Here is a 16,773-nt window from a genome sequence, read left to right as displayed (position 1 = left end):
CTTTTAATAATTGATAGAACAAAGAAAGAGAAAACCAGCAAGTGCATAGATGACTTGAACAACCCTGTCGGTTAGCTTGACCTGAAATCTATACAATAGTTTAGGAAACAATTGTTTAGGGCAAGCTTTGTGAACCTTGGCATTGTTACCATTTTGAACTGGATAATTTTTTTGTGTGAGGGACTTTCCTGTGCATTGTGGGTTATGGGGCAGCCTCCCTGGCCTCAGCCCTCTAGATAGCAATGCTGTTCCTTTATGCTACCTTGTCATGGTGAAAACAAATATTTCCAGACATTGCCAGATGTCCCCTGGGCAAAAATCCCTCCCAGTTGACACCACCTATTTGCAGTGGTCTCTTGGCATTTAATTTGCAATACATTATTAAAGCATTCAGAATCCTAAACCGGGTGGTCAGGGTGCCGTCAGTTTTGACTATTCTTGGCCAGTTATGTAACTATAACTATTAGATGAGATAATGGGTTTTTAAAATATATTTTCTTCATTAGAGAAATCACACAATGTAAATTCTTACGGCACTTTCTACACATTAATTGTAATTCTAAGTCAAACTTGCTAACAAAGAATTCAATGATTTCATTTTACAGTGAACAAATCTTTTGTTTGTTTGTTTGTTTGCAAGAAATGTAATTTTCTGTATTTTTTTTTTATGATTCAGTATGATTTTCATTTCAAGGCCCCATTCAGAGGGAAAAACTTAATCTCAGCCCACTTAAATTCCCTGCCCTACTCCCTGGGGTTGTGCATAACTTTCACTATCTTGCATAGTGACAAGGATTTCATAGGTAACTCCTAGTCCTCATATTCCATCAATCCTTTTTGTAATCCACTGAAACATTCATGATTTCACCTGATTGTCTATCACAATCGCAATTCCAGTGCCTCTACTTTACCTTATGTTAAAGTTCAAATAGTTCCTTTTCTTTTAGCAGCGTTCCTTGCTGCATTCACTTTACTGCTTTCACACTATATCTGATCATGAAAGTATCTAAGTGGTTGCCACTGACATCTAGTTCAATGTCACTGTTATGTGCATATAGTCATTCAACTGTATCCCTGCCATACCAGTGCAAGGGAGAACCAAACAAGTTCATTTCTAGACACAGCTGCAGTGAATAAATCTTCATTGACAACCAACTAAGGTCAAGACACTCTACTGGTTTTATTAAAGGGAATAAAACAGATCATGACAGAAAGGCCATTTTTGTTTTCTCAAATCATGTTTTAAATTTCGGGAACCCATAAGCCTGGATTCTATTAATGATGACTTTCTTCAGGGCTTCTTTCACTTCTTTGTTCCTGAGACTATAGATTAAGGGATTTAACATGGGAATGAACACTGTATAGAATACGGAAGCCATCTTGTCTGTGTCAAGGGAATGGTTTGAGCTTGGCTGTAAGTACATAAAGATCAGGGTCCCATAGAATATGGTGACTGCCAGCATGTGGGAGCTACACGTGGAGAAAGCTTTGTGCCTCCCCTCAGCTGAGCGCATCTTCAGGATGGCAGAAATAATAAACATATAGGAGACAAAGACGATCAAAACAGAGGAAATGAAGGTGATACCAGCACAGGCAAAGATCCATAGCTGTTTGGAGTGAGTGTCTGAGCAAGTTAGCCTGAGGAGAGGCATGTCATCACAGTAGAAATGATTGATGACATTAGAGTGGCAATAGGAGAGGCGAAAGGTGAGGATGGTATGAAACAGTGCCACAAGGAAGCTATAGCCATAGGGGACAGCCACAAGCTGAATGCAGATTGCTGGGGACATCGAGACCATGTAGAGGAGAGGGTTACAAATGGCCACGTATCGGTCATAGGCCATGGAAGCCAGTAGCAAACACTCTGATACCATGAAAGTGAGGAAACAACCTAATTGAACAGCACATGCATTGAAGGAGATAACATTTTGTTTGAACAAGAAATTCCCAAGCATTTTGGGTGTGATGACAGAAGCGTAACAGAAATCGACAAAAGCCAGGTTGCTAAGGAAGAAGTACATTGGAGTGTTGAGTCTCGCGTCTGTCCTAATGACCAGGATCAAACCCAGGTTGCCCACTACTGTGAAGAGGTAAATAGATACGAAAATCACAAAGAGGGGCATCTTCAACTCCTGACGATCTGTGAGGCCCAGGAGAATAAATTCTGTCACCTGGGTGCAATTGATCTGAGCCATATCTTTTCAGGGCATCTGCAGTAGGAAGTAGAGATAAGAGTGAAATTCAAGTTGCCATTGTCCTGCATGGTGTTTTTAAATTTTAATATCTTGTAAAGAGGTTTTGTTGCTAGTAGAGACTGTTGGCATACTGGGATTCCAGCAGGAGGATGGAGAACAGAAGGAGGTACACTTGGCCCATGCATATCCCTCCTCTCCCTAACCCATTGGATGTATGCGGATGGGAGCTGTGCAACAGTCCACATTGCCTGGTTTCTATTCAAAGGTCTTATTCATTAAGCATTTAAAACTATAATCTGCCTTGTTAACATGTTTCAACTATTGTTTTTATTGAAAAAGATGTTAACATTAGTAACATAAAAGAACACATCGTCTTCAGTGACATGACTTTGATGGATCTGTCATTGTACCTGTGCAGACAAACCTCCACAATGTACACATATTGACAGAGCTGTAGTTTGGTATTTTCTATTTTGCTTTAGTAAATTATAACGTAACGGCCACTACAGTTTGCAAAGTAATCTTCATAGTTACATTAATAACGTAAGTCCTGAAAATGGGTAAGTATAGAGGGTTCAATGAAACATTGATATACATCATGTTATCTCACTAAACCTGTAAGTGAAAACCACATTATTATGTCCACTTTACAAATGAGGAAGAGGAGATTGAAACAGAAAAACCCAAAACAAAATCAGACAGCTGGTGTGAGTGTAGTGAGTTGGGTTTCAAAGGCATGTGTTTCTGACTCAGGAGTCCACACTTCGTCATTACACTGTCAATATAGTATATCATATTTTTCGTGTTGTTAGAGTTTATATTTTTTCTAGATTTTGCTGCGTATAATATCGCACAAACATCTTTATCTATGAAGCATGAACTTATATGATCAAAGAAAATAAATTCTCACTACTTTATAATATATTATAATTTACAATAAAATTGATATTTTCTTTTCAAGAGATTTGGAAATTTGTGTCTCTTAAAAGTAATTTCATAAGATTCTTTCAAATTTCTACTTTTTATTAAAGAAACATAGATTTTCGTATTTTGATTGTTAATTTTATTTTCCTACTTTAAGTTTGAAATATTTCTATTTAATTTTTGTATTGATTTTGACTGATTTTCATAATTCAATTATTGAATATCAAAATAAAATTTATTTTAGGAAAGTAAAAATTACAGAACTAGTTCTTACTATAATGTCAAATGTCATATCTCTTACTCCTTTTCCTTCTCTCTCTCTTTATACCCGGAAAATGAAAACAAAGATTTCTTGGATAAGCTCACACAAAGTGCTTAAGTCACTCTGGAAATTGCAGTAGGAATAAATATACAGATAAAATAAAAACCTGTGTTTCTTCAAATTTACTAATTGTTCTTTTGTACTTAAAATTATTATTCAAATTATCAAAAATTCATTGTAGTTATTTTGGTTTGTTTCAATCAACTTGTTTATTGAGAAACACTACATGGTAAGTAATAACTTTCCAGTAATACTTATTCACCTTAATCTTATCTAAAATAAATTGTATGTTCCCTACTGATACTTTATTAAAGATGGAGTTTTAATGTCTAACTTGTAACATGGAAACTTAGGGAAATAAGGACCTAGTAATCCATCAATTCCAAATATCTAATTTGCACATTAAAAATAAAAGCCAACTTTGAGCAAAAAAGAAAAAAAGAAAAAAAGAAAAGGGAGATAAAATAGATTTTTTTGTTTATTGGGCTACTCAGACCAAGACCCTTCTCTAGGTTCCTAGGTTGCAAGCTCAAACTTTTGACCACAAACCACAGAACTAAATACTTGTTACATGATGGCATGGAGCTAATAAATAGATCCAGAATAATACTTCCATTACTTGGCATGTGCTTATCTTGAATGTTCTTTTGCATTCTATTATAATCTGTGCTATTTTATTTAATCTGAATAGTACTGGTTAAGATTCTGAAAACTGAATTCGTGACCTACTAGTATTACAAGTACAATTTCAAAAACTACACTTTAATCCACCACACACTATCACCATTTTCATCAACACAAGTAGATATGCAACTTACCTATGAACAGCTCCAAGGGACACTTCCCACTCTGATCAATAACCAAGACCGCGTAGATTCTATCCTTAACTTTTGTCTTGATTATGTCTGTTAATGTCTTTAAGAGTCTATTTCATTCCCTCATTCCCTCCTTCAATAACATGTCTTGAGAACTATTAACTTCCAGATACTACTTAGAGTCTGAAGATAGAACTGAGAAAGAGCAGGGCAATAGACTAGACTGAAAAGACCAAAAAAACAAAACAAAAAAAAACCAAAACAAAACAAAACAAAAAACCCCGCCAAATTTCCTTTTTTTTCCTGGTCTCTTTCCTTTCAATTGCTTTTCTCTACTTCTAAACACAAAACTCTGATGTTTGTATATATATACCATTTTACTTTGCATTAAAAAGAAAGTGTAAATTATATTTGAAAGCACATGTGACTTTTCATAATCTTGTCCCTGACTATTTTTATAATTACAATACCATTCAACTTTCTCAACCACAATGGACCTCCAATGGTCCAGTTAATATTATTGGTCTCCATTTGTCAATAACGACATGCCTTTCCATGCTTTTCTACTTTTGTCATTGCCATTCCTAGTGTCATTCTCTACAAGAAAAATGCATGGTTGAAGGGAAAATGCTGTTTTTCCTTTCAAGCCTGTTGAACTATTGCTTCTTCTTTGAAGAGCTACTTCCCATGTTAACATACTTCATGTTTGTGTTCTAGAATCACTTTAAATATACCACAATGATATTTCCTTTTACATTAATAACAACCATCTGTTTCCATACCCCTTCCCCTGATAAACATTAGAAAATTTATGGATGAGAGCCATGCATTTTTTTTTTTTTTAATTTCTCAATTCAGTCAAATGTTAGGTAATGAGGAATGAAAGATTAACTTTAGGTAGAAGAGGCTGCCTGGGTGTCCCTGAATAGGTGAATGGATAAAGAAGGAATAAGGGTAAAAGTGGTCAAATATATGGTGATGGAAGGAGAACTGACTCTGGGTGGTGAACAAACAATGTGATATATAGATGATGTATTACTGAATTGTATACTTGAAACATGTAATTTTACTAACCATTGTCACCCCAATAAATTTTAATTTAAAAAAGATTAATTTTAGATCAATTAATTTGACATTAAGATTATAATTATTACATTTGAATATTTATTCCCCTTATTCTTAAATTCTATTCTTTGCTTTGGAAAATATCTCTAGGGACATAATAGCAAGCTTTGTCTAATGCAGTCCTAACTAAATCTTAACTAAAAACTCTAGGACTGTAAATGTAGAAAGCACAGTTTCGACATAGGTTATAATCTCGTCAAACATGTTCCTGCCTTTTCCAAACCTCAGAGATTTTAAACTGGAATTTTATTTTCTTTAATCTACTGTGCGCACGTGAATGTGTGTGTGTGCGTGTGTGTGTATAATTTTGCAATTTTGTGTGCATTTAAAAATCTTGATTGACTACCTATTATGTATTAAATATCTTTCTGGGTTTTGACGTGACAACAAATAAAGGTCAGAGTTCAGTCATCAAGAAGCTTAGAGTGTAAAAAGAGGAAGAGAGCAATCAAGCAGATTCGCAGTAGTGAAGTATAATAATTGAGAGGATGCTATGTAACTTGAAGACTTTAGGGAGGGGAAGGTTATGGGAAGATTTTCCTGGGTAAGAGTTTTCAGAATCAGCATGGAAAGGTTGAAGGAAAAGATGTCAAGCTGAGAGCATGCAATTAATTTCTACAAATTGTTACATGGATACATGGTGCTCATTCAACCTTACCTTCCAGACCTGGTTCTGATTCAGTTAACTGCACGAGCTTGGGGAAATGACTTGAGCGTCTTGAAACTCAACTTATTCATCTGTACATAAAAAAAGTGACTAGACTAGGTTGTGTTTTCACTTCCTTCTAGCCCTTCAGTTGTTCTTGTCCACTTCAATCCTGGATGATCTGGATACTTTCATCAAAACTAACATAATATCAGAGAAGACACTGTGTATCTTTATTTTATAAAATATGCTTCAAATTCTTTTATGCTCATCTACTGTATTATACTCTAATTTTTAAAATTTTTATGTTGAGCTACTATAGCAATGTTATTACACATCACTCAGTCAAACCCATCATTTAAAAATATAGTCGCTAACCTACCTGGCTCTTATTTCTCCTCATAATGTGTCTGGATAACAGATGACTGCATAGTTTTGTCATTGTCTCTGTCCCAAAGGATCTTATCTCAAAGCATGATGCAAGTAAGATTACCAGAAAAATGACAATGCATGCTCAGTTGGTCTGCCAAGGCAGGCTGGGGATTCATGGATGTGAGTCCCAGTTTTTGAAGAGCTGCATATCTACAGCTCCATCATTAGTTTAATATTATTGCTCTGAGGTCCTCCTAACCCTTAAAATATGATTATTTTTAAAAATTATTTTTGTTGTTGTAGATTATTAGTGTTAGTCTTCAAATTTGGCTTTTAAAGGGTGGTAGGAATTATCTTTAAAAAAATTCTTACAAATAGCTCTCTGTGAAATGTGTATCCAAAGTCTCTAAGGACCTCCCACTCAATACTTTTATGCCAAGACGTTTGGTAAAATTTCTGGGCCTTTGCTGGTATCCTAGTCACTTAGAAGTAGGTGATGAATAAGAAATAAGTTGTCAGATTAGTGTGCAGGGAAAGAAGGGTGGATTTGTGTTTTTATATACTGACTATGACTTTAAATTTGTCTTTAATTTTCAATTAAATAAATCTTTAATTATAACACTGGGTTACAAACTAAGGAAGAGAGGGATAGAATCTTAAATTCTTTTTTATGTGTATGAAGAGGACATTTTGATTAAAACAGAAAATATAGCAAATGCTTAGAAATCACAACCTAGTTCCATTGTTTAAATAATGATCAAGATAGGAATGATATATGTTTGAACTCTATGTTCTAGACATTAAATAACTCTTCTATGAGCATATCCTCTCTCTCTCTCTCTCTCATTCTCTCTCTTTCCAACTGGGAAACACATCTGGTCCAATTGGCTAAATGTCCCATCTCTGCTTGTGCCTTGTAATAAAATTTGTGCTTCGGCATTGAGATTCTTGATCATTATGTACAGCACAATACTTACAACAAAAAAACAAAAACATACCAATAAAAAAGCATTAGGAGCATTAGTCACGTCTCTGGACAAGCCATTTAACTCTACATGTAATTAAAAGGAAACTCTTACTGATGAATTAGAAATATTTAGAGTCCAGAAATTACATGTGCTTCCCCAATTCTTTTTTGCTTTTTATAAATGATATAAACTATTACATCAGGTTAAACGATAAAATAAAGCATATCTGATACTGGACATTTTGTAGAGATCTGTGAAAAACCCAAGCTACATTTTATAAGGGAGTTCAGAAAATTGATACAGTGAACCCTGTATATTTCACCTGATGGTCTTGTTTAATGTCAGTTTACAGATTTCCAGTCAGAGTTGGAACACCACTGGGAACATCCATATGTAACCCATGGCTTAGTTCATCCTTCAACATCCATGTCCTCACTCTAATATTTCATCACAAAAAAAATTTTATAAGACATGTTGTCTATGAAAAGACATGTAATAATGGCCATGACTAGAGAACAGAGCTTTGCTACTCAGAGAAACAAATGTAATATAGTAACTTAAGGATTTGCATCGTGTTACATTAGGTTAGATCAATATATCAGTGTTTTCATATTGATTAACAATTGAGTGTTTACTAAAAGATGCTACCTGATTTCATCCTTACCTATTTTTTATGAGTTATCATATCTAATTTCAAGAAAATAAAAAGATGCCAAAGGACACTATGGCCCTCTTGCTTCCTAAAGCTTCTGCTCTAGCTGTGCATTCTAAAACTAGGGACATTCATTAATAATTTTTTAATAAATCAAAGGAAACAAGAGACAATACAAAGTATCAACTATAGGGTTTGTCTCAATGTAAATTTACCTGATAAAACCTTCCTCTGGGATGCCTCATATTTCTTCTCCCTCGTTTGGGGAGTTGGAAAAAAACCCTTTGGGCAACTTCATTAGCAAGGGAATTAGTAGTAACAGTTTATCAGTCAAGAGTTTCTTTTACTAGTTCCATCTCTTCTCCCTGATATCTGCCCAATGGGTGAAGACATCCCAGTGAATGAAGGAATTAAGAGAGGGTTTTATTGAATCGATACTCCTCTTATATGATGGAAGAATCAACATTGCTGTCCAGTGTGTTATGTTTCCAGTTGAACTATTTCAACAGAGTGATAATACTCAGTGGGACGGCCATGGGGGAACTGTCAAAGACTTTTAATGACTTGCCTCACCTCACTCAGCTGGTTTAGTAGTGGGACAAGACTCTAGAATTATGGTTCTTGGTTTCATCATTTCAGAGGTCCGTTTTCCACTGTTGACTCATCTCCAGATCTCTGTCTGAATCATTACACTTCAGCCACACTGGCATTCTGGCAGTTTTTAAAACATGGCCATTATGTTCTCAAGGTTTGTGTACCTATCTTAGGTAATTCCTTGATATGTACACATGCTCTCTTCTCATCATCTGGAATGTACTGTTTTTCTATTCTGTGTTCTACTCTATTGTGTTCTATGCTGTTTCATTGCAGGAATCCTGGTCAGGATTCACTAAATTGTGAATTGTGCTAACAGTACATGAACACATTTTAAGAAGCCCCTCTTTAGACTTGTGTCATCTTCATAAACACAAACACAAATGTTACCTCCTATATAACCATCTTATAGCCACTTCTCCCATCCTCCAACTCATGTCCTTCACTGTTTTTCTGATGCAAAGTATAGAAATATCCTTGCTCTTAGGACAAGTATCAAATGTTTTTATTCTATGTTTCTATTAAGAGAAAACATAAAGCTCTCTTTATTTCTCTTCTCCTTATAACAGCTAGATAAGAAATTTTCTGTGAAGATTTTGTTAAATTGATTTATATCCACAAGGATTATATCATGTTTTGGGTAAATCTACCAGTTAGTTTTCTATTAAATAAACTTCCCACTATCGTAACACTGGGCTACAATATACTGGGAAGAGGGACAGAATTTTACATTTATTGTTACATAATGCATAGCACACTAAATACTTCATTGAAATATATAATGTACCAAATACTTAAAAATGACAACCTAATTATATTCTGAGTTGTGATCAGGATAGTAATTTTATAGACAGACGCTGTATGTTTGAGATATTAAATAATTATTCTATTAATATACAGTGCCTTTTTAAATTTCATTAATTAAATTTACAAATGAATGTACTACAATTGGCCAAATGTCTCATCTCTGCCTGTGCCTTGTTGTAAAGAGCCAAGACTTGTGCTCTGATATTGAAATGGTGAATTAGTAACCATAGCACTTAACACAGGAGCATGGATCGTGTCCCTTTAATTAAGTGATATATAAATATATATATTAAATATATGTGATGTATTTATATATGTTAAATATATATTAAATGTTAAGTGATCTATAAATATTAAATATATTTAAGCATTATGTAAATATATATTAATGTATCACATGTTAAGTAAGTGTAGTTGTAATTTATGAAATACATGTATTCCAGAAATTCAATTTGATTGCTCAATAATTTTTTATCTAAAATAAAATATCAAAGCAGTTACATAAAACATCACTCTTAGAGGGCATTCTATAGATAGTCATGAAAAAAATAGCATCACAATTTTTTATACTGGAGTTCAGAAGCTTTTTACCATGAAACCTCCATAAATTTCACCTGACAGATTTGTTTAGTATTAAATTCATGGGCATATGCAGAATTGTAACAACCACATGCAACTCACAGCTTAGATTACAATGCTACACCAGTTTCTTCCCTTGTCACAAGCAAGATTTACAGTGCCATGAATAAACAGAAGACTTCTCAGGAGATCTTTAAGTAAATTACAAACTTCTTATCCTTTCTGCTAAGAGCGTGCTATTGGGACTTTGCAATTTATCTTAAATTCTCTCCTGAGGAGTCATGAAGTAATTTTTGAGAAAAAGTAATATAATATTTAGAGATTTCTTTTCATGCTCAGGAAATGATTATGACAACAATAGAAAAATGAAATCTTAGGAACCCCAAATCTGTCAGTGAACTCAATTTCAATATAGATGACATGAAATTTTACATATCACTTTCAGAATTCATTTTTTTATACAAGCATTATTAAAGAAGTGTTTACCATCTTTTTAGTTTTGCCTTTTACATGTCATAGAAATAATGTATTCTTCTCAGACTGGTTTCTTTTGCTTAGCAATGTGCATTTACGATTCCTGAATGTCTTTGTATGGCTTTATAGCTCACTGCCTTTTATTGCTGAATAGTATTCCATTGTGTGGATGTATTGCAAGTTGTTTACCCATTCACATGTTCAGTGTTTGTTAACTATGAATGCAGCTGCAATAAACCGAGTTTTATTTTAGATAAATCAAATCAGTTGGGTAAACATCTAGGAGTGTGATTGCTGGGACAGTCATGAGAACCTACAGCTTTGTTGCTAGACCTGGGCTAGATTTGATTCAAAGTGGAGCTTGAAAAATCCCATCCTCAGGGATGTTTTCAAAACATGTGATCTCAGTGGCTTTTCTTGGAAAGGTCAAAGTTATAGATACTGTGACACTACAATACTGATTAGTATAATTAACAGACTAACAACTCAGCCGCAGATTTAATAGAGAGATCAAGTACAAAAATCATCAGCCATTACAGAAATGCAAATCAAAACCACTAAGCCTCCACTAGAATGATTATAGTCAAAATGACTGTCAATACCAAATGTTAGTGATGGTGTGAAGAAGCTGGGACTCTCATATTGGCAATAAAAACTTTGGAAATTTTTTTTGTAGTTTTATGAAAATTTTAATATAAACTTGCCCATCACCCCAGTAATTCTGCTCCTGGGTATCAACCAAAGAGAAATAAAAACATACCAATAAAACATGAGACTGTTACACAAATGCTCATAGCAGCAGTATTTGTATTAGGAGAAAAATAGAACTATCCAGATGACTATCAACTGGTAAATGGATAAGTGTATCCGTACAGTCAAATACTGTTCAGTCATGACAAGGAAAGCACTTCTAATACATGCTGCAACATGGATTAAACACAGAATCTTTTTTAAATAAAAGGAGCCAGACATACAAGACTACATAATGTATGATTCCATTTATATGAAAATTCCTAAAATGACAAGTACGCTGGGCAGATCGTAGATCACTGGTTGCCCGGAGCTATGGGTGGGAGTGAAAATTAAAGAGAAATGGACATAAAGGAACTTTTCTGGGATAACCCAAATATTTACAAATAGATCATGGTTACATTTGCAAAACTCAATTTATTTACAAACATGGACTGTAAATATACAACTTTAGAACTGGATCTGGGTAATGGTATGGTTGCATAACTCTATAAGTTTACTAAAATAAAAAAAATTACTAAAATCAATTTACAATCCATTGACTTATAGTAGGTGAATTTTATGGGGTATACATTATACTACAATGAAGCTGCTAAAAACATTATGAAGTAACATTATAGGGATTTTTTTATACTATGGATATGTCCCAATTTATCCAGCCTTTGTAAAATCTGTAGCATCCTTAGTTACCATGCATATACTTAAATATTTAAATTTATTTGAATGTTGTGTAATGAAGGTATGAACTAAACATGATTTGATGATATGCAGTTTTGTGTAGTAGGGAGTGTGGGCTTTTCAATCAAATTTCTGGTTTGAATCCCAGCTCTGTCATTTATTAGCTGGAAGACTTTGGCAATTTATTTACTCTTCTGAAAGTTTTGGTTGCCTTGTCTGAAAATTGGCTTAAAATAAAGATGGTATTTTGAATTGGGTTAAAAAAAAATGTATTGCTGTGATTATCCAACCTATAAATTGCTTAGAACATTGCCAGAAATAGTGTACTTCATAAAAATGAAAACAGCCACAAGTTAAATCTTTCCTATTTTTATTACTTATTTTAATTAAGTATTTTTACAAATATTAATTCACAAATCAGATGTGAATTCTTTGTCTCAAAACTCTGGTCATAATAGATGATATAAAACTTTTAATTTTTAGCTTTTCTTATTATCTTCCTGTTTTAGGAATTGTGATGACATTTGACCCTAGACTAGAAATTGTTTCAACTTTGGTTTTTCAAGGATCATAATCATATTCTTGTTGTTTGCTCAAGGTCTTTGTGGTTGGTCTCTATCAATATAAAAAGGTCACAATAAATAGTGTCAGTTCTTATTAACATCAGAAGTTACTAGGCTTTAGGGTAGTTTTTTAAGTCTGATATGTTGGTTTCTGATTTTTTTTTTTTTTACTTCTCTCTATACTTAATATGCTCAAACCACAGTTCAGAAATACCACACAGTCTTGTATTGTATTGCTTTTCACGGTAATATGATGCTTTTGCATTATCTTTCTAATTATATGTGGTCCTAAAGAGATGTTTAGGCTATGCATACATAGAATGTGTCCTATGAAAGCTATGGATGCAGCAGAGGGCACACTGTATCATAATATCTTCATGCTTTCCACCTCTTGTTTCCACTTCATTCTCTTCTGTTCTTCCGTCTCACCCCACTCATATTGGCACCTGGCCTTTTTATCCTGGATGCCACTTTTTGCCTCTCACATCATACTGTCTGGCATGAAACAATATCACTTTTGATTACCATTGTAAGGAGATACTCTCATTTTCTTTAATAAACAGCAATATTTGCAAGATTACCCTTTTCTATGTATAATCGTAATAGTGGTGTCTGCACATTTATGGATATAGAAAATTCACAGCCCATCATCTAATTACTTTAGGCATTTTTGTTTGTTTGTTTGTTTGTTTTTAATGTGACATCTTTTTAAAAGTGAGCAATAAATGGAAGTGATTGCTGAAACCCAAGTATCCTGATCCAGAGGAGAGAAGAGGTATAATACATACAAGATTTGGGAGTATTTACTCAATGGTTTTATGCTGAAACTTTTGAAGATTAAGAATGATATTCAGAAATTTACTTGTAAATAAAGCTGTACTCACAACATTGTTAGTTTGTACAACATAAAATTAAAAAAAATAGGCTTGACACACTTTATTATTAAACAATGAGTTGTTTTTTTTAACATTCTGCCTCTACTTAAGGGTCCAAATGAAATAAAATAATTTCTGGGGTATTCTTCATGTATCAGGTACACGACTAGTCTAGAGCTCCAAACACTTTTAGTAAATTAATTTAAAGGAAGGATTATTGTTCTTTTACGTTAAATGCCCAGCATGGTTACAAGAAGTATATAAATAGTACTCTGTTGATTTATTATCACATTAGTTAACCCAATTCTGACTTGATAAATCTGAGATATAGTCTGGTCACCTATTTATATTCAAAGTTACACAATAGATTTTGGGTCCATTGGTTGATCAAAAACTATAAAACACAGAACAAAAAAATAATTAAAACAATTAAAATTTTCCTCTAATGATGTAAGAAACTTTTACAAATATAGTCCATGGAATGTGTAATAGTATCACAATGCAATACACTTAATACACACGCTAAAAACTGATACTTAGAGTAGAGAGAAAGGAAAATTTGTATAGAATTTGCTAAGTTTATCAAATAGTGCCCAGAATGAGAGCATATTAAATGACATGCTTATTGAATTAAAAGCATATTAAGACACTTTGTGTCTTTCATAAAAAAGGTGTATAAATTATATCAATTGGAATAAAAACAATTTCAATCACATATTGGTTAGCATCAGAATATAAATTCATCAGTAGTGTATTTTTTTAGTCATACGATAGTAAGAAGAGTGAGGGAGTTTTATTTTAAATATACTTGTCAGTTTAATCTAGAAAACCAGGCTGTAGATAGGTCTTGTGCCATCTGCATTTACAATTCTTCAATGTGCAGTGATCCATTGTAGCCAAATAAACTCAGGAAGCAAAAAGGGGCCAAAGAGTAAGAACGATGAACTTACTTCTCTTGTCCCCATTTTGTTGCTCCGTTTTAACTTATTTAACAGTTGTTAACGTATTTCTTTTCTGATTCCTGGAAATATTTCTTTCAAAGTAGCTACTGGCATATTCCTTAGCAAAGTTAACCAATAACACTCTGTTTCTGCATTAATCTCAAAACTCCAAGAGCTTCAGTTTATTGTTTTAATGCAATGCTTCCCAAACCTTAGCCCCTTTTAATTCCCACCATCACTTGGGAAACAATAAGTCAGCCACCTCACCTTTGCTTTCTCTGACATAACCATCTCTTCATTTGCCAACAGAGTGCTCAACTTACATTGATTTAAGAGAATGGCATAAACTCATCAGAAATCTCATTAATGCAGCCTTCACATCCTGATTCCGCAGACTGTAGACCATGGGATTCAGCATGGGGATCACAAGTGTATAAAACACAGAAGCCATTTGATCTGTATCCAATGACTGGTTGGTTTGAGGCTGCACATACATGAATATCATTGTCCTGTAGAAACCTGTGACTGCTGTCATATTTGAAGTGCATGTGGAAAAGGCTTTTTTCCTTCCTTCTGATGACCGTGTCCTTAGAATGGAGAGAACAATGTTGATATGATACTAGAACTAGAATCATGGAACAAACCAAATTTGTAGCTGCAGATATAAAAATGAATGTTTCTGGAAAGGAAGTATCAGAGCAGGACAATGCTAACAGAGGGACAATGTCACAGAAAAAATGATTGATTACATTATAAGAGCAATAACACAGAGAGAATACAGAAGATGAAGCCACAATAGCTGTGGAAAAGCTATAGAGGTAAGTGAGGGAGACCAGCAGAAGGCAGGCCCGCCGAGACATCACTGCTGTGTAGAGAAGGGGGTTAGAAATGGCTGCGTAGCGGTCATAGGCCATCACAGCTAACATGAAAACCTCAGCTACAATGAAAACCAAGAACACTCCCAGTTGGGTAGCACATTCATAGTAAGAGGTGGTTTCCTTCTGTACTAAAAAATTGATCAGCATTTTAAGGGTATAAAACTTACACGAGAAGTCAGTAAAACAAAGTGGAGCTGCTCTGATTGAAGAGAGTGAAGCTGCTTTAGCTCAATCCACTTGTATTCCCTTCCTCTTCTACTGGGTTTCTCTTCAATGGACATATAGAAATCTGCAAGCAGATTTTCAAATGAAGGGGTAATTGAAGTTCAAAATACTCAACCAGTTAAAATACAAGATAGAATCATGTAATGTGATGCTCAGGGTTATGTTGCACAACTACCAGGGAGAAACTGCTGGGAACCCACCACAAGGTCCAAACCTACAGTTTGGAGCAACTGAGTCAGGAGCCCCCCTGTGGCAGTTGGCAGAATTCTAGGAATCAGCTAATTTGGGGTGTCCATTTAGCCAGTCTGATCCAGGGAACGGGGATGGGAGGGACCGGGGGAGGCAGTAGTGGGCATTGGGGGAGCCATGTCTCCCCGTCTCTCCTAGAAGTTGTCTGCTGTTTCTCCATTGATCCCAGTCTGCTTTCAGGTCCCTTCCTCTTTCACAAGTAAGAACCAAGTGTTGCGAGAGCTGCTATCCTGGGTTTTTCAGGAGAATAGATAATGTGCTGGTTAAGCAAAGGAATTCCTGATCCTGGTACCAATCCTACCACACCATTGACTATTATAACCTTCTTGGTCTCCCTGTCACGATTCTCTCAGATTAGCTGGTAGGCAAAAGACAGTCATGAAAGCTTTTTGGGTATTTAAGATAGGTAATTTGAGCTATTTTTTAGTGCAATTGAAATATGCTTTAGCCTCACGTTCAATGCATTCCACACTCAGGTCCATATCACCTTTATAGTCACACAACCTCCCAGGCGTGCACTGAACACACATTTTAATCCCTAGCCCTCTGTGTCCTGGATCATATTGATTCTTCTGAGATTATTCCATTTTATGTGAGCGACAGGTGGCATGTTATCTGAAGGATGTCTGCCCACCATATGTAGCAGTGGTTCCACGTGATTAGAAACTGAAAATAACGTCGTATCAATCTAGGCTCACAAACTTGAATTTTGGAGTATCTAAGAATGTCATTCCTGATCCTATTCTAGGCATTTTCAATCTTCTTATGAATATTAATGAGTAACTGGGAGGGTAAAGAGGTAGGTGAGATGTCTTTATTAGCATCAATGTTTTATGACTGAGTAACAATAATAGTCAAAAACGTGTATGTAGAAATAGTTTCTATGTCCATAGAATCCTTTTTGTTATAAAATTATAAGGCTAAATATAAAGAAAGTAAATTTATTTTGGAATATCTTATTTTAGGTCAATGGAATTAAGGACAGTCTTGTAAATGAACATTTTTCCTGGGATTTATTTTCTCCTTAAGAAAGGTACAGGGGTTCTGTCCTATCAAAGCAGGAATCGAGGGGTCTGCACTTTCTAAAAGTCTTGTTCTTGCGTGTGCAGTGTCTCTCCTGAAATAGAAGTCCTCTTTTTGA

General features: G+C 34.6%; 2 protein-coding genes across 2 annotated transcripts; both read right to left on the bottom strand.

The window, feature by feature from the left end:
* Nucleotides 1-1,235: 1,235 nt before the first annotated feature.
* LOC109435478 (olfactory receptor 8U9) lies at nucleotides 1,236-2,195 on the bottom strand. Its single transcript, XM_019713414.2, has one exon. The coding sequence runs from the start codon at nucleotides 2,193-2,195 to the stop codon at nucleotides 1,236-1,238; it is 960 nt and encodes a 319-aa protein (XP_019568973.2).
* Nucleotides 2,196-14,599: 12,404 nt separating this feature from the next.
* Nucleotides 14,600-15,305, bottom strand: LOC109435461 (olfactory receptor 8J3). Its single transcript, XM_019713396.2, is given in 2 exon segments — nucleotides 14,600-14,891; nucleotides 14,893-15,305. Coding segments are annotated over 2 exon segments (705 nt in total).
* Nucleotides 15,306-16,773: the final 1,468 nt, after the last annotated feature.

The sequence above is a fragment of the Rhinolophus sinicus genome, linkage group LG06, assembly GCF_036562045.2.
Source record: "Rhinolophus sinicus isolate RSC01 linkage group LG06, ASM3656204v1, whole genome shotgun sequence".
In the NCBI taxonomy this organism is placed as follows: domain Eukaryota; kingdom Metazoa; phylum Chordata; class Mammalia; order Chiroptera; family Rhinolophidae; genus Rhinolophus; species Rhinolophus sinicus.
This window is presented reverse-complemented; position numbering and strand designations above follow the sequence as displayed.